The sequence below is a fragment of the Microtus oregoni genome, unplaced genomic scaffold, assembly GCF_018167655.1.
Source record: "Microtus oregoni isolate MIOR12 unplaced genomic scaffold, Mior012 000000F_ref0000247, whole genome shotgun sequence".
NCBI lineage: Eukaryota > Metazoa > Chordata > Mammalia > Rodentia > Cricetidae > Microtus > Microtus oregoni.
Genome location: NW_024543059.1, coordinates 85,683,816 through 85,702,068, shown reverse-complemented (window position 1 = coordinate 85,702,068; position 18,253 = coordinate 85,683,816). Strand labels below are relative to the sequence as shown.

The 18,253-nt window shown below is 44.1% G+C and overlaps 1 protein-coding gene across 1 annotated transcript in view; it reads left to right on the top strand.

Annotated features, from left to right (window-relative positions):
* Frrs1 (ferric chelate reductase 1) overlaps positions 1–17,988 on the top strand; it is a 35,329-nt gene extending 17,341 nt beyond the window's left edge. Inside the window, exons 6-16 of the mRNA XM_041652706.1 lie at positions 597–779; positions 5,383–5,481; positions 7,110–7,257; positions 9,495–9,608; positions 10,976–11,091; positions 13,353–13,439; positions 14,961–15,058; positions 15,312–15,370; positions 16,491–16,634; positions 17,086–17,147; positions 17,225–17,988. Of these exons, the coding sequence (XP_041508640.1) occupies positions 597–779; positions 5,383–5,481; positions 7,110–7,257; positions 9,495–9,608; positions 10,976–11,091; positions 13,353–13,439; positions 14,961–15,058; positions 15,312–15,370; positions 16,491–16,634; positions 17,086–17,147; positions 17,225–17,317 (1,203 nt within the window). The 3' untranslated portion in view covers positions 17,318–17,988. The remainder of the gene's footprint in view (positions 1–596; positions 780–5,382; positions 5,482–7,109; positions 7,258–9,494; positions 9,609–10,975; positions 11,092–13,352; positions 13,440–14,960; positions 15,059–15,311; positions 15,371–16,490; positions 16,635–17,085; positions 17,148–17,224) is intronic.
* The last annotated feature ends 265 nt before the right edge of the window (positions 17,989–18,253 follow it).

Sequence of the window (18,253 nt, the reverse complement as noted above, 5' to 3'; positions counted from 1 at the left end):
GCACTGGACTCTCTGGGCACAGTGAGTGTAGAACATTAGCTGTGCCTCCTGACACAATAGAGTTTCTCCTACGGTTATTTAGAGTGGTTTAGATCTACAAGCGTGACATCTCCTGTATCACTGAAGTGCAAATTTTGAATGTGAATTTTAAAAGCTCTTTCCAAGACCTATGCATAAAGACTCATTAATGGTTGACTTGCCTACTTTTTCCCATCTCTGGAAAACTAGAGGGTACCTGGTAGGCAAGATTGTCAGTGTGGTGTTATTCCCAGGAAACTTCTCAAAATTTACAGGGAACCTTGCTCCTCCTGGTCTTGGATGATGCGAAGTCTTTTTTATATTAAATGAACAGAAGCACTCTTGTACTACCTCAGACTGACTAGTATAGCTTTCCAAATGGTAATCAAAACTAACTACATTTAAAGATCCCCAGCTGAGAAAGCTCTGGTTGTTTCTGATTTGTCGTGCGTCCTCTGCTTCCTGTTTGGAAGGTGATCTTGTTGCTGCCCATACCTGAAGGTAATGGCTGTCCAGTCCTTGGTTGTGAATGGCTTGTTTCATAATTAAGACCTTTCCCTCCTTGTCATTTTTCCTAGTTCAGTGCTTCCGAGTGTGGGAGCAAGAAGTTCTGTGTTCGGAGTCCTTTGAACTGTGACCCAGAGACCGAGCCTGCCTGCTTCTTCTTGTCCTTCACCAGAGATGACCAGTCGGTGATGGTCGAAATGAGTGGTCCCAGTGAAGGCTACCTGTCGTTTGCGTTGTCCCATGACCAGTGGATGGTTTGTATCTATTGCTTGCCTGTGGGATGACAGCAGGAGGTTAGCATCAACAGAAGATTAGCTGTGCCTTCCAGCTCTAAGGGTAGAATGGGAAAGGAAAGCACTAAGGAGAGCTCTGAATCTCAGTGGCTGGTTCCTGATTTCAACAGGTGGGCAGTGATTTCTTAGAGTAGGTCAGCAGGGAAGACCATTTGCCATCTTATGTCCTTGTCTCTTGGTGCAAAAGCAGGAACCACAGGCAAGAGAAATGTCTGCATAAAACGCCATGTTTGTAATGCCTTTCAGACTATTGTTTGCACAGGCACTGGAACTAAAGCTGTTGCCTCTCCTGCTGGTGCCCCTGTCCTACTGCCATCAGCCAGTTTCCCACCCATGCATGCCACGTATGTGCAGGCGTTCTGACTGCTCCTTTGCCTGATGTGTGCAAGGCAACCTCTTTTTTCTGATTCTTTCTCTTCCTGGGAGGGATTTAGGGATTGTGTAGGTGGCAGCCTTGTGCTGCTGAGGAAAAGCAGAATGCTACAGAAGGGTCCAGTTCCACCAGGGAGAAGTAAGAGGACCCTTGGCAAACGTAAGTCCTCTTCGTAGAGGCTTGGCAGTGAGCAGAGTGGATGCCCACCTGTGTGACTTCCTCGTTAGGGAAGGCAAAGTCTTTGGAGACTTTTCTTCATGTCAGGGTTTAAACTGGACATCTATTCCCCCACCTTTTTAAGGGGACCATAGCTCAAAATAACCAAACAAAATCAAGCAAAGCAGAATTCTGACATGGCTGTGAAGGACGAGCCAAGATTTATTCCGAAATGCACGCCACCCAAGTTGTTGGCATTGGCAGAAGAGGATCAGGAGTTCGAGGTCATGGCCGATTTGAGGCCAGCAGCCTGGGCTTGTGAAGCCCCCATCTCAAAACACATAGCATCATAGTGACAAAGCAACACCTTACCTCATGCACTTTCAAGAGGAAGAAAGCTTCAACCTTTTCTCTGCAGAGTTACTTTTCTGGGAAGCCTTATACATCTTGATGCTGTGATTGTGCAAAATATTCCCCCTGCTTTCTCTCTGTAATTACCGTCAGACCTGCAGCTTATTCTTTTGGGGGTTCTCAGTACGAGCGAAATGAATCAAATTTGGTGCCTGAGGTGAATAATGAGGTTGAGATCAGAGTCAAATGTGACTCTAAAGCAATAAGGAAAGGCGTGTTGTGCGAACGGGATGGAATTGACTGTGAGGCAAATGCGGAAGAGGAGCCCAGATAGGATTAAAAGACCTAGTTGTCCGAACACATAATTTCCTTAAGGTGGATCTCTGGGGCACTGCGTTCATTTACATATGTCAGTTATGTATGATTAGATGTGACATATTACATCATATTTATTTGTCATTGAGAAATACAAAAACAACTTGTTTCTGAAACTGTAGAGCTCAAATTCGTGCTGTAATGTAATAGCACCATTTCCTCCTATTGGCCGCAGTGAATGAGAAAGAGGGGAGGATTTCATTGTTGAGTGTGATGGCGGATGTCCTACAGGTAGGTTGTTAGCTCTTGTAAATTGTAGGCAAGATGGCACAAAAGCATTTATCTCTAATTTGAGATATTTTAATCTCCCTTAGAAATCTTACCTATTTCTCTTATAGTGCTCATCAAAGTGTTTATAAAAAGACTTAATTACGCAGGTGCAGTTGGTTTACAGAGAGAGCCTGCTTAATGATTAGAATCAGTTATACACCTGGTTGCCTAAATTGGCGGAAGTGGATCATCTTCAGGATATACTTTAAAAGTGGTTATTTCTATTTAAGGTTGTTATTTTCAAAACTTTAGTGTATTTTTATGAACTTTTTTTTTTTTTTGAGACAGGGTCTCACTATGTACCCTTGGCTAGCTTGGAACTCTGTAGACCAGACTGGCCTTAAAACTCCCATAGATCGGCCTGCCTCTGTCTCTTGAGTACTGGGATTAAAGGCATGCGCCACCACATTCAGGGTCCTGTTATTTTTGACTATATAATAAGTTGAGATACTGAAGATGCTGGATATTTTAAATGCTGATTGGATAGCAACCTAATTTCTACCTAAAAAAAAGTGGCTCATAAATTGACGGCAATTGCTTTCATCACAAAAATTGAAAAGCATAATTTTCCAAATTTTTGCTAATAGTGACTTGCTTATTTTTACATTTTGGTCTTCTCTGTCTGTGATTTTTTTTTATGATATAAAGTCTAATAAGCAAACATATTACTAGCTTCTATCCCCATTTCCCCTCTTAAGTAGAAAACAGAGTCAATTTCTTGAACTATACACTCATAACACGGCTGCTTCTGTGATCCTCCGAAGTGTGGGGATATCTTATCACACACCGAGCAAGCGGTTGATTTTATAGCAGGCATTCAACCTTGAGATAGTGTCAGGTCCCCTAGGTTGAACACTCAGTCCCCAGGACTGCCCAGCCTCCTGCTGTGATTTTGGCTCTAGGGATGACAAACCAAGTGTGTGCATGTATACACGGTGCAGCGTGCATGCAGAAGTCAGGGGACAGCTTTGTAGAGCCAGCTTCCTCCCTCTACCTTTCTGTGGGCTCTGGGAATTGAACCCAGATCACCAGGCTTGCTCTATCAGCGTCTTTACCTTCCGAGCCATCTTTCAGCTCCTAGACTAATGGATTCTTCTGGCCCATTGCATGGCAGGTTATTGATGGAGTCTCTTTAGCTGCCTTCTGGCCCCTCTTGGCTTCTCAATCCATTTTTAGTATGTCTTAGTGTGCCCTGGTGTCACAAGATGCTTTCCGCTCATACTTCATCATTCCTCAAAATAGCCTGTTGCTTTTGAGCAGGAATAATTCAGAGAAGTTAAGATTTGAATGCTAATATGTTACCGGATGCTCATCTGTCTGTGGATTGATTTTGAGGGGCGTATTCAGGATAGGCAAGTACTCAGTACTGCTGAGCTACCCACATCTGCCCTCCCTTGTACTTTTTTTTTTTTTTTGATTTTTTGAGACAGGGTTTCTCCGTAGCTTTTGGTTCCTGTCCTGGAACTAGCTCTTGTAGACCAGGCTGGCCTCGAACTCACAGAGATCCGCGTGCCTCTGCCTCCCGAGTGCTGGGATTAAAGGCGTGCGCCACCACCGCCTGGCTCCCTTGTACTTTTTACAAACATTTTTTTTTACTTTTTACAAACATTTTTTTTTACTTTTTACAAACATTTTTTTTTTTTTATACTTTCTTACTTGGAGTGTGTGTTGCTTTGCAAGGTGCAAATGTGTGAGTTTGTTCCTCCTTCTGACATGTGGGTCCTGCGGACCACACTTAGGTCGTCAGGATTGGCAGTGAGTGCCTTTCCCTCCTGAGCTGTCTCACCAACCTTCCCATGGCCTCCAACATTGTGCTTTAATTCTCTTCACGGCATCCTCCCCGTCTCTGATGTGACTTGTACCTCTGCCTGGCCTTCCTGTGTTGCTCCTGAACCCTTCCTTAGTCTTCCTGTCTCCATAATCGCCCCTCTGAATTTCCTATATTGTGTGCTTCCACGCTTCAGACATGGATTTCTGGAACTTCGCTGTTTATAAACAGTGGCATCTTCTCTTACCCTTCATTTAGGAGGTGAAGATCGAGTTACCTGTTCCCATTCTCTCCTGTGCTGTCTTCTCTGATAGTCAGGATGCCTCTCTGTTATTGTTAGGACTGTTCCTCTAATCAGGTTGCTGCTAAGTCAGCTGCTTTGACTGTGTTGTTGTTATTATCTTTTTATGTGCACTGATTTGCAGGTACATTTGGAGGTCTGAGGTTGAAGACAGAAATCGTTCTCAATTGCTCTCCACCTCATGTTTTAAGATAAGGTTTCTCACTAAATCTGATGTTCTCACTGTTTTCATGTAGACTGGGCTCCTCCTGTCTTATCCCCCACAGCACCTGGATTACAGGTGTACATTGCCATGCCTGGCTTTTTATGTGGGTACTTTTGTTGTTGTTGTTACCGTGTTGGCTTTAGGGGTCAAATTCAGGTCATTAAACTTGGCATTGGGTACGTTTACCCACTAAGCCATTTCGTTGCTTCTCGCCGGTCTCTTTAAACAAATTATTTATTTTTGTTTTTGTGCACTTACATCATTTCCATTCTCCCCTTTCCTGCCCTCCCTCCAAACTTTCCTATGTAACTCCCATCTCCTGTTCTCTTTCAAATTCATGGCCTCTTTCTTTGTTATATATTCTAGTTCCATCTGGTACATCTGCAACAGAACTTCTGCACCTAAGACTTAGAGATCAGTGTAGAAGAGGGCATGGGAAGGCTGTGAGAGCCAGAGGAATGGGGAGTTCGTTGTGAGACTTTGTCTCTTAGAAATGTTAGAAGCTCTGCCCGCAAAGTCTCACCTACGTGGCTGCCTAAATATTACCTGAACAAGGACAGCACTAATAGACACACTAACATGGACGGGGAGATCTCAGTAGCCCTCAGCCCTAGAAGAGGAGTTACAGGCAACTATGAAATTCTGATAGTGAGAGAAACAGTCTTCCCCAGAGTAGAGCAAACCAATTCTTTGTCTAATATCAGATGGTCATCCCTGAAAAAAAAATGATTAGGGGCTCCTTAAAATAATGCCCTTGTTTTTCAGGGTTACGACGATGCTTACTTGTGTATCCGTGAAGATCAGACAGTGTATATACAGCCTTCCTATTTGACAGGGCGAAGTTATCCTGTGATGGAATCCAGGGTGAGTGTGAACATGCTGGGAACACACTTGGTTGGTCCTCCTTCCTGCTATGTGGCTGCCACCGATGTGACTGTGTGTGTGGGGCCAGCCCCTCAGTTAACCTCGCCCAGGCAAGGGCCCGGCAGTGGCATTCTTCTCTGAATTATCTCCAAGAAACATTCCATACTTAAAAAAGTACAAGGCGAAGGTCTCTGTCAGGAAACAATCAGCTATTGCTTACGTCACTTAAATTCTTTTCATTACATCTTGTCGAAAAGTATTTTATGGTTTATTGACATGATCAGCCCCTTCCCCAAAGCTTATAGGACAGTTTTATAAGATGAGGCTTGAGAGAAGGGTGCCCCATGGTTCAGTCCCCAGAACTGCAGAAACTGGGCTTGGAGGCATATGCCAGTGATGCTTTCCACTCAGTGGGTGGAGCTCCAGGGTCAAAGGTCAAGATCAGCACCAGCACCACCACCACCACCCTAACCCATGATATCCACGCTTTTAATCTCAGCACTCAGGGAGGCAGGTGGATCTCTGTGAGTTTGCGGCCAGCCTGGTCTATAGAGTGAGGTTCAGGATAGCCAGAGCTGTTACACAGAGAAACCCTGTCTTGAAACCCCCCCCCCAAAAAAAAAACAAAACAAAACAAAACAAACAAAAAAAAAAGAAAGAAAGAAAGAAAAGAAAAGGAAAAAAAAAAGGTTCAAGATAGGGCCTGGAGAGGTGGCTCAGCCATTATGAGCACTTGCTGCTCTTGCAGAGGACCCCGGTTATGTTCCCAGCACCCATGTGGTGGTTCACAACTTTCTGTAGCTCTAGTTCCGGGGAATCCAATGTCCTCTTCTGACATCTGTGGGCACCAGGCATTCGCATACCTATATGCAGGTTAAACACGCATACACATAGAGGAAAATAAGTAAGTCCTAAGGGGAGTGGATAGTTTTAAGATCACTATTGGTTACATAGAGAGTTCAAGGCTAGCCTGGACTACACCCTTTCCCAAAAACAGTCAATCAAACAAACAGCCAAACTTCTGTTAGTTACAGAAGTGGTTCATGGCTAGTGGGAAGGAAGAACCCATGTAAGCCCTGGTGCCCAGGTGGTTGCCTTGCTTCCCTCAGGAGTATTATTATTGTTTTCTAGGACAGTTGACAAGCAAATGTGCTATGAAGGCGCAGTGGCCCTTCCTTAATGTCACAGTGAATGAAGTGTGGCTGGGCAGTGGCTTTCCTCCATGATACCACTGCTGCCGTGCCCAGCTTTCCTGTGAGGTCAACTTCCTCAGAAGCCTGGAACTCTTGCCTGGATGCCTGCTGCCTGCTGGCTTCCAGGGCATTCTTCAGTGTTTCTGTTGGTGTGCTGGGTTAGCACATCTGCTAGATTTTCTAGCCTGGGTGGAGGAACTGGGGAGATCTGGCTCAGAGTGAAAAATAACGTTTGCCAAGTGACATAAAGATAAACTGGAATAATTAAAAAAAAAAACACTTGGTGTTCTTTGATGGGGAAAACTAAGGAAGGACACTGAAGATAAAACATGCTCCTCCAACCTCAGAGAAAGGAAATGGAACAGGCCAGGGTTTGGAGCGTGTCTTGCTTTTAGCAAATCTTTGGAAAGTGTTGAGAAGCTCTTCTGTTTGTAGGGGACCCTCAAGGATATGGCCTGGAGGCTGGTGGATGGCATTATACAGTGTTCATTCAGAAGAAACATCACCCTTCCTGAGGTTAAGAACAGATTTGTGTTAAACGAAAGCTACTACATCTTCCTAGCAGAAGGAGCCGCTCACGACGGTAAGCACTCGGGTTAAATCTAGCTTTGCACCTGTTTTTCTCTCTTCCTTTCCCCTCTCCTTTGCAGATACCACTACAGTTGCCCATTTAAAGGTGTGGAAGGGGTGCTCCTTGGATTTTAAGTTAAGCGTCTGGCTGTGTTTCATACAGAGAATGTCAGTCAGGTTACAAGGCAGCATGGCTTATGATTTCAATGGCCCCTGCCTTGTGCAATGGATTTGAACCAGAACTGTAAGCGCCTTGTAAGATGTATGTCTTTGGGCTTTGCTCCACTTTCCTAGGAACAGTGCCTTTTGGATTGTTGTAAGAAATACCAGCTCTGGTGGGACAGTCTAAGCTGGATCTGGTCTCCCTGGACATGAGCTTCTCCAGGGGGTCCAGTAAGAGCCCAGACAGCCATTCAGACTAGCAGGGGTTGCATCTGGTTGCTCTGCTGCGGTCATTTCCTGTCATGCACCTTCCTGTATGGAAGTAAAATGGGTACCCTGTGGTCCCAGTGTACTTTAGGAATCTGAATCTTTAGTTTTAGTTTTCTTTGGTTGGTTGTTTTGTTTTGAGATCAGTCTAGCCTTGAACTCATAGAGATCCATCCATTTCTGTCTGTCAAGGGCTGGGATTAAAAGCATGCACCGCCACATACAGCCTCATCTTCATTTTCGTAAACAGTGTCTTCAGTAACAGGAGCTTTGCCATCATGTTTATTTCTAACATTGTTTGTGACTTCTGTGGTTTGAGTCACCAAACACTTAATTGAGTCTATTGATATTTCCTTCCTGATTTTCTAGACTACTGATTTAGTTTGGCTCTCTGTTGCTCTGACCAAAAGCACCCACAGGGGACGAAAGGTTCTGTTTGACAGGTTACTGTCCATCTTCAAAAGGAGCTTGAGGCAGGAACTGAGGCAAAGATTGGGGACGAACTCTGCTTCCTCTGCCTTGCTCAGCTTCTTATATATCCCAGACTGCCAGCCTAGGGATGGCACTGCTCATGGTGGTCTGGGCCCTGCCACATCAACCATCAAGCGAGAAAATGACTCATAGACATGTCCAAAGACCAATCAGATAGTGGCAATTCCTCAGCTGAGATTCCTGGTGACTCCAGCTTGTAGCAAATTGATAAAAACTAACCAGTGAGGTTACATCTTGTTGTTTTAACTAAACCACAAATTAAATGGTCACCTCAATACTTGATCTTTACTTTGATTGCATCCAAGTGTTTTGAAGTGTTTTCAGTGTTAGCATCTCTAAAAAGGCCTTTGGTTTTAGTTTTGATTTCCTGTTTAAACCAACAGCTTACACAATAGTTTCAGTGCTGGAGAGATGGATGGCTTAGTATCCGAGAGCAGTCCTGCTCTTCCAGAGGACCTGGGTTCAATTCCCAGCACCGACATGGCAGCTCACAGCTGTCTATAACTCCAGTTCCAGGGGATCTGACACTCTCACATCCATGTACATAGGAAAAAGAATAAATTATTTAAAAAATAGTGCTGTATCTGGCTGGATCATCTTTCCTCTTTTTGTTTTTTTCATTTTGTTATACAGATAGTATAACCTATATCCTTCACAGATTTTTAAAAATTTAGTTATTTCAATTATTATTATTATTATTATTATTAGTGTGTATGCAGGTATACCCATGGTGATCTTGTGGCAGTCAGGGGAGAACTTTGCTGAGTCAGTTTTCTCCTCCAGCGCGCCAGGTTTGCACTGCCAAGTTCTTTTACCCGCTACAACAGCTCACAAGCCCCATCCTTTTGAAATGTCTGTGACCTAGTCTGTTGCCTGATATCTAGCATTTGTTTTCAATAAAAGTTTATGGATCATTAAGTTTCTTTCTTTCTTTTTTTTTTTTTTTTTTTGGTTTTTCGAGACAGGGTTTCTCTGTGGCTTTGGAGCCTGTCCTGGAACTAGCTCTGTAGACCAGGCTGGGCTCGAACTCACAGAGATCCGCCTGCCTCTGCCTCCCGAGTGCTGGGATTAAAGGCGTGCGCCACCATCGCCCGGCTTTAAGTTTCTTAACTATTTTTGTACTTGAATACTTTTCTAAAAATATGTTTGCATATTCTGTAATTTATTCTGTTCTAGTGATGGATGTTTAGTTTACGTTTTCTTTTTAAGTAACATAAAAACGTTGTTATGAATATTCTGTTGCTTTTACCTGTGAATGTCAACTCTTCCTATCTGATTGTTTTTCATTACTGTAAAACATTTCCTTTCTGTTCTGTGTCCACCTCTCAGGCCGAATTTTTAGGCACTCTCAGCAACCTTTGATAACTTACGAAAAATACGATGTGACAGGCACTCCAAAGAACGTAGGAGGATCCCACTCTTCACCCCTTTTAAAGGCACATGGTGAGTGAACAGAGCAGCGTTGTTACATTTTATGGGATACACTAACCAACGAGCAGGCATTGGCTGGATCAGGAACAAGGGGGAGGGGGCAGGAGTCAAGGAGTCACTTAGCAAATTGGCATGATTCTTCTATCTTTTTTTTTTTTTTTTTTTTTTTTGGTTTTTCTGAAACAGGGTTTTCCTGTAGTTTTAGAGCCTGTCTTGGACCTAGCTCTTGTAGACCAGGCTGGCCTCCAACTCACTGAGATCCACCTGCCTCAGCCTCCCAAGTGCTGGGATTAAAGGCATGTGCCACCATTGCCTGGTGATTCTTTTATCTTTAAACAACGTTTTCAGGCAGATTGTCCCTCTGAATGTTTGTCAATTTTTATTAAAAGTGAGAAGGAGATCTAATTCAGTGGTCTGAACCCCGACCCATTAAAATCAACAGTGGAAATTTTTTAAACTCATCCAGGTTGAGTATTACTGGATTAATTAAGTTAATGCTTTTGAATCCTTGATTTTTGTCTTTTTTAATTAAAATAAATGCTAATTAGAAAGCAGTGTGTGGTTTTGGTTGTTTAGTAGTTTCTTTCTTGTGTTAGTATTTCAGCACAGGAAGTAGCGGTGCAGTGCTTAGATATTTGGATAAGTGGGAGAGTAGTGGCTTGGACCAAAGGCTCTCCTGTGCTTTGGGTCTACCAATGAAAGTTGATTCTACTTGCCGAGTGCACCGGCTCATGATGAAAAGAGAGGATTGAAAAGCAGGGAAGCCGTGCAAACTGTAGCATTACAACACACACGTTAGCCTCTCGGGGTTTTCTTGCTGTAGTCCCTTGACATTCTCCAGAGTTCTCGTCACAGAGGTGGTTTTCCACGACTGTCACCTTGAAAGCCACTTTCCCATCTTCAGCTGGATTCTGCTCCCGCTGCACCTCCAGTTGGGCAGGAGTTAGATCCAGAAGTCATGTGTCCTTCTGTCCATCCTTTGTTGTTTAGAGTAAGACTACTGGAGAAGAAAGCTGCAGGCGGGATTGTCAGAAAGAAGGTCAAGAACACAGTTGCTGTGGTCAAACTATTTGAGCGCTCTGTGCCTTTGTGTCCCCATCAGTCAGCTGGGGACAGTATAAATACCCATGAACAGTGGCAAAGGCCGTTTGACTAATATGTGTAAAACACTTGGTGTACCCCATACCTGCTAGGGTATGATCTTGTGGACTGTTAGCATCAGCAGTGGCGGTATAATAAGAACTATGATATATTGTGGGTTTTTTTTTGTGGGGGAGGGAATTATTTTTTCTATCTCTTAAATGTAGTTTGCTGGTCGTTTATATTTTCTGCAGCAGCTTACTCTGTGATGTGAGTCACTGTACCTTTCCCTCCCGTAGGTGCCTTAATGTCTGTGGCATGGATGACCACAGTTAGCATAGGAGTACTGGTTGCCCGGTTCTTCAGATCTGTGTGGTCCAAAGCCTTCTTCTTTGGTGAAGCAGCTTGGTTTCAGGTTAGTAATAGAAAAGGCTTAAAACCATTTATTTCCATGTTATTCAAACACTGTGACGTGAAGTCTGTGTGTGTGTGTGTGTGTGTGTGTGTGTGTGTGTGTGTGTGTGGGCGCGCGCACTCATGTGCGTAAGCACACATAGATGTGTGGGCATGTGTGTGTGAGGACAACTTTTGGGAGTCAGTTTTCTTCCACCGTATGGATGCTGGGATCACTCAGGTTGTCAGGTTACACAGCAAATCCGTTTACTTACTGATCCATCTCGCTGGCCCACGTGTTTTTTTTTCTTTTCTCAGTTACAGCTATTGCAGGTCTTAGATCCATTCCCCTCCCCCCAGTTTCCTAAGCACCTCAGAACCAACGTAAGATTCTTTACAGAGTCTGGTTTCTTGATGAGTGGGCTGGATTGGAGAACATGTTATGGTCAAATGATCCTTCCTTACCCTTAGGTTTGTAGTGGGAGAAGCTGAGAGGGATTAGCTCACTGCTCTAGGTCAGTTTGAGTCAAGGAGGTCTGGAAAGCCCAGGAAGGAAATGCTGGTGCTCGCCGCATGTCTGCCCTCTGCTTGGTGAGCCCCTGAGAGCTGGAATCTCCCTATTTAACAGTCAAGAGCATCTGATGATGTGTGGTATAAGAAACAGGAAGTGCTTTTTTCCTTGCTGAGCCATCCTGTGGATGGGGAGTTGGGGTCCTACAGAACACGGTGAGGGTCAACAAGCAGGAAGGCTGGCCAGCCTTATCTTCATGGGCAGGAGACTGTGGGTATTTGCACATGTACTGAGCCATCAGTCAGTGTGTGGCATGACATTGCACACACCTGCGTCTAAGAAAAAGGGAGGCGTCCTGACCTCATCAGAGCACAGCCTTCACTGCTCCTGGCCATAGAAACAGCTCTTGAGGTTCCTCTTATTTTAACCTCGTTTCTCTTCTTAGTTGACAGGGTCGCCTATTTTATTTATTCTCTTTAAGAATACTTTCTAAAAATTATTGTATTACTACTTTTTGCGTGTGTGGGTGTTTTGCTTGCATGTAAGTCTGTATCTCATGCGTGCCTGGTGCCTGAAGAGGCCGGAAGAGGGTGTTTGGGTCCCTTGAAACTGGAGTTATAGATAGTTGTGAGGAACTGTGTGGGTGCTGGGAATTGAACCTGGGTCCTCTGCAAAAGCAGCCGGTGCTCTTAACCACTAAGCCATCTCTCCAGTCCTTATTGATTCTATTTTTTTTTGCTATGTGCCCATTCTGTCCGTCCCTGCCTGTGAGCTCTCATGCCTATTTCTTTCTCCTCCAATCTGCACTGTAGATTTTCCAGTTAGAAGACCATGCTCTTTATCAGTCCAACTCCTCTATTGCCTTTATTCTTTGAAATATATGTATGTATGCATGTATGCATATGTGTGTGTTTGGGAGGACATGTATGCATTCATGTGGTCACTCGTGATGTGGGAGTGTGTGTACCTTAGTGAGCTTGTGTCGAGGTCAGAGGATAGTTTTGTGGCATCGATTCTCTCTTTACAAAGCAGTGGGCTTTGTGTGTGAGATCTCCATTCCGGCTGCTGTGAGGGGACAGCCTACCAGGAACTGAATTCACGTCATCAGGCTTGTTCACCAAGTGCCTCTACCCACTGAGCCAACTTGTCCATCCTTCCGCTGTTCCTAAACATACACTGTTGATATGTGGATATGTTAGTGACAGTCACACATCGACAGAAACTTATAGGGTCTATCTATCATACTCTGTATCATGTAGAGTAACCTTGTCCTGGAATAAATTCTGGCTTACACCAGCTGTCCGATACATAACAATGCCCATTTTCATTCTTAATATTTTCTTGATTTTCCACAAAGAATTATACGTTCCATATAATGTTCGTTTATTGCCTCTGATTACACTATAAGCCCTGCAGGATGCAGTGTTTTGGATTTTCTTGCTGTCCTTCTGCACATGGCATAGCACTCTGCATGGTGACAGAGCTTCATCCATGCCTGTGGAAGGAAATGAAGGCCTTGGCAAATAAGCGTGTTTTGTGTGTGGTATCCGTTTCTGCCGTAGGGAGCAGGCGAAGCTTTAGTGAGCCCCTTTGAGTGAGGAGATGGCAGCGCAGAGTTTTCTTTAGTTTAATGGCCTATGACATTTTATTTTGATTGTTTTGATGTAAGCGGGATGTATGGCTTCAGTGAATCTCCCATGAGTGCCCTGCTGTGATACCAGATGTCTTTTATGAAGTGAGCCATCTTCTCACCCTGCCATCTCCCCTTGCAGGTGCACCGGATGCTCATGCTCGCCACATCTGTGCTCACCTGTGTTGCTTTTGTTCTGCCTTTTGTGTACAGAGGAGGCTGGAGTCGGGTAAGGATGCCTTCAGCAGCAGGTTTCCCTATAAATCTGTTTTGATGTCAAGGCAGATTGCTGCTTTATTCTCAGAGGTGGATAATGAGACATTTCTGTGTGCATCCTATTTTCCTGTTTTTGAGTTATCTGATGACTTCACCTGGTTGGGGATTGGGACAGAAGGGAGACTGTGAATATAGATCGCTTGGTACTGATGTATTTTTAGGCTGTATTACATCTCATGCATTCCTTTAGTGAGTGTGTATTCCTTCTAGAATGTTGAGAAATTGAAGTATGAAGTCTAAAATTTATTATTTATGTATGCATTAATGTTTGAGTTAGGGTTTCTTCCTCCCTCCCTCCCTCCCTTTTCCTTCCTTCCTTCTTTCCTTCCTTCCTTCCTTTCTTTCTTTTTGAGATAGGGTTTCTACGGCTGTCTTGAAACTTACTCTGTAGACCAGGTTGGCTTTGAACTGAGAGATCTGCCTGCATCTGCCGCCTGAGTGCTGGAATTAAAGGCGTGAGCTACCACAGTCGAGCTATTTTTGCTATTTTAATGATGTGTATGTGAATTTGTGAGGATCTGGGTAACTCCAGCACCAGAGGCAAGCATAGTGGTTGTGAGCTGCCCGATGTGGGTGCTGGGAACTCCTAACTGCTGAGCCATCTTTGCAGCCCAAGGGTGATGTCTAAGAAACAGGATCAATTGAAGTGGCTTTTTCTTTTTCTTTTTTTTTTCTTTTGGTTTTTCGAGACAGGGTTTCTCTGTGGTTTTGGAGCCTGTCCTGGAACTAGCTCTTGTAGACCAGGCTGGTCTCGAACTTACAGAGATCCGCCTGCCTCTGCCTCCCAAGTGCTGGGATTAAAGGCGTGCGCCTCCACCACCCGGCGAAGTGGCTTTTTCTTACAGTTTTCATTAAGTCAACAGAGAATTGCATCTCTACTGTATGATCAGTCTTGCTATATATATCAAGTTTTTAAAAATTAATTAAGATATAATAAATATATTACATCCCCCTTCCTTTTCTTTCTTTCCTTTAACCCTTCCCATGTCTCCCCCCTCCAACTCTTCACATTTTCCCCTCCCTCCTCGAATTGATGGCCTCTTTTTCTATGATTATCAGTTTTTTCTTTCTCTCTCTCCACAAACATGAGTGTGTAACTATAACCTGCTGTGACCATTTATTGTTGCTGCGTATATATGACCTCAGGGTTGACCCTTTGTATTGGTTACCAATTAGGGGCCTCAATCCTGGGTGAGACTAATTCTCCCTCTCTCAGCTGTCATGAGTTGCCTGTGGCTCTTTATCTAGGGGTGGGACTTTGTGACAGTTCCCTCTTCTGTGCTAGCATGCTTATTGTGTGGTGGTGTTCAAATCTCAGGCTAAGGGTATTTCTGTGTCATTTCTAGGACACACGGCCTCCCAGCAGACTTCCTGGTGCTCTGGCTCTTGCAGTCATTCCATGCACAATGTATATGGTTTTTAAACTTGGTTTAAACTGACAGGAAAGACTGACTATTAACGATGCCCTTTTCAGCGTGCAGGGTACCACCCATACCTCGGCTGTACAGTGATGACTTTGGCTGTCCTTCAGCCTCTGCTAGCAACCTTCAGACCACCTTTACATGACCCAAGGTACAGACAGCTCTTCCATATACACACCCTTCGTGTGTGCGTCACTAGATGGGCAACTACTTTCTTTTCAAGGTAGAAGCACTTTGCATTTGTAGCTCACAGTGATTGACTGTATTTACATTTAAGGACTTTAAAATGGGTTTCAGATACCTAGTTCCCTGGTAATAGGGAAATTGCATGCTTCTTATTCTCTTGGGGATAAATTGCTATTCCATCATTTTAAAGACTACCAACTGGCTCTTTATTTTGGTAGGAGGCAGGTGTTTAACTGGACTCACTGGAGTGTGGGGACGGCGGCTAGAATAATAGCAGGTAAGTGAGCGCGGTGCCACTTACTCATATATAATTGTCGGTTGTTTACACCGAAGGTTGTAATTTGGCTTAAATGATTTTAGATGCATTAGTAATTGGAGTAATTGGTTGTTGAGGAGAAATCAGCCCGAAACATTGAAATCCAGAAAGTAATTTCTACAAGGAACTATTTAAGTCATTATTTAAAGCTAAAGTTAAAAAAAAATGGCTTTAAAACTTTAAAACTCAGCCCTTTCTTTCCCATTTCCTCACATTTCCTTTGCAAACAAATGAGACTATGACGATGGCCAAACACTCAGGCAGGGTAAGCGAGGGTCCCGGGGTGAGGAGGATGAAGTACGCTGGTACAAGTCTGCCGGCTCCAGGCCATTTCTCTGCTGCCTGGACTTGGAGGGCTGATGGTCTTCAGAGGGCAGCTGGAATTACCTGACAAAACCTTTCATTTCAGTACTGGGGAATCAGTACCCAGGGCCTCATCGCTGGAAGGCAAGCACACTACCACTGAGCTATGTCCTCAGGCCTTTTTAATCATTTTTTTTTTTTTTGAGACTAGGACTTACCAGTTTGTCAAGTCTAATCTTGACCTTGCTCTAGCTCAGGCAGCCCTTGAGCTTGTGACCTCCCTGCCTCAGCGCCTCCCCCCCGCAACCCTCCCCCCCACATCAAATATCTTCTGTTGATTCCAAGGGAGCCACCTCTCACCTATATATATATATATATATATTCTATTGCTTGTAGGATTAAGTGCAGGACGGAAAGGGCAACAGTCATTTCTTCATTTCTCCCTCTTTGCTCCATTGCAGAATTACATTTCTGGAAATGTTAGGCACCTTTGTTGTTGTTATTGGTGTTGGGTATCGAAGCCAGAGCTTTATGCCTGCTGGCTAGTCCTCTACCCCTGAGCTACCTCCCTGGTTCGTGGGTGCTTTCTTAACAGTGGTTAGATCATCATTTCCTATTTTGTCTTATGTCGTCTTACACTAAGGAAGGCCAGATTCTCTCAGCCCTAAAGATTTTTCTTTTCATAAATGTTTAATGTATTCTAATTAATCTGTAATGCATCAATTATTCTTTTCACTGAGCACTGTATTTGAGCACCGCCCCCTCTTTGTCTACATAGTGGCAGCAATGTTCCTAGGAATGGATTTACCGGGGCTGAATCTCCCTAGTCCACAGAAGACCTATGCCATGATGGGGTTTGTGGTCTGGCACATCGGGACCGAGGTGCTTCTGGAGATACATGCTTATCGGCTCTCTCGAAAAGGTAACCTGCTTGGAAAGCTCTACTGTGGGCTGGAGGGATGGTGCAGGGTACGTGCTTGCCACTGCAAGCATCAGGATCTGAGTTCAAATCTCCAGCAGCCACATGAAAAACCGGGCATGGTCATGTGTGTCTGTAACCCTAGTGCTGTGCAGGAATGGAGACAGGAGGATGGCTGGGATTTGCTGGCTGCCAGCCTCACTCCAAGTTCAGGGAGGGATGTTGACTGAAGGAAATAAGGCAGAGAGTCTCCATGTGTGCTTGCCCATGGCACGTGTGTAAACACATGCATGCACATACACATATGTGCACGCCCATCCCACCCCACCCAGGTACAGAAAGTTTGCAACATTTAGTAGCTTGAAATGCAGAAAATTGGGGTGTTTTAGGATTCAGGTTTTATCTTATTCTTTTGACAACCAGTTGACTTGCGTATCACCCTTGTTCTTGACAGTGGAAATACTGGACGATGATAGAATTCAGATCCTCCAGTCACTAACTGTCGCGGAAGCAGAGGTGAGCTTCTCCTCTCTTGTTGATCGACACAAACCTTAATGACGGTGCTTTCCGCTAAATCTCAGTTTTCATTTCAGGGTCATGTTTTTAAGAAGGCGGTGTTGGCGATTTACATATGTGGGAATGTGGCTTTCCTCATGGTGTTCTTATCTGCAATCAACCAAGTATGAGCAAGTGAAGACTGTTTTTTTCTTGTTTGTTTGTTTGTTTTTTTGATGGGCCTGGGTCATAATTATCAAAACAAGGAGATCCGGGCTCACGTTGACTACCTGGAATATGTTTTAATTTGGAAGACCCATGGGCACCGCGAGAGAAGATTTCTGAAGTCTGGTCTATGCAGATTCTATCCAGCTAGGCCATGCAGCCTGTGCATTGATGTCAGTCAAGTCTTTTTGTGTGTTCTTCTGCACCTCAAAAGGAACACTGTACTCAAGGTGACATGACTGTCAGCGTCACACACCAGATTTGAAACAGTAAACTAGAATGATTAGCAAATGAAGATAATTATCTCAGGCAAAGGATCAATGGGGATTGTGTCTTTGGGAATGAGACAGGTTTTGTGTAGCCCAGGCTGGCTTCCAATTGGCTGTGTAACCAAGGGTAACCCTGAACCTATCTTCCTGCCTCGGCTTCCGGGTGTGGGATTATAGGCGTGTGCCACTATATCTGGTCTTAAGGGGACTGTAACTTTCATGGCAGCGCTACTGTGGGTACTGAAAAGAAAGCATTGTGTTGACTAGTTTGTTCAGAGATCTTAGATTTTTAAAATTTGTTGCTACGCTTTGTTGTTTTTATGAGCACATACACACACCAAACAAAGTAAACCTACAAGAACAAAACACGTTTCCAGTCCAAGGTCGGGGACGTTTTCTTTGCTGTGTGTGTTCCATCCCTCCTGGTTAAAGGCGGAGGTGTGGTTGGTTTATTTCTCGGCGTACATTTCACTAGCTTTTCATTATATTATGAATATGAAATTTTCTTTGTTAGCAGTGAGATACAGGTAGGCATCTTCTGCTTAGAGATATACCATTTCTTTTTTCATCCGTGGAGCTGAAACGGCATTTTGTTTGGTTTCAGCTCTAAGATTAGTCTTTCTGGGAGAGAGA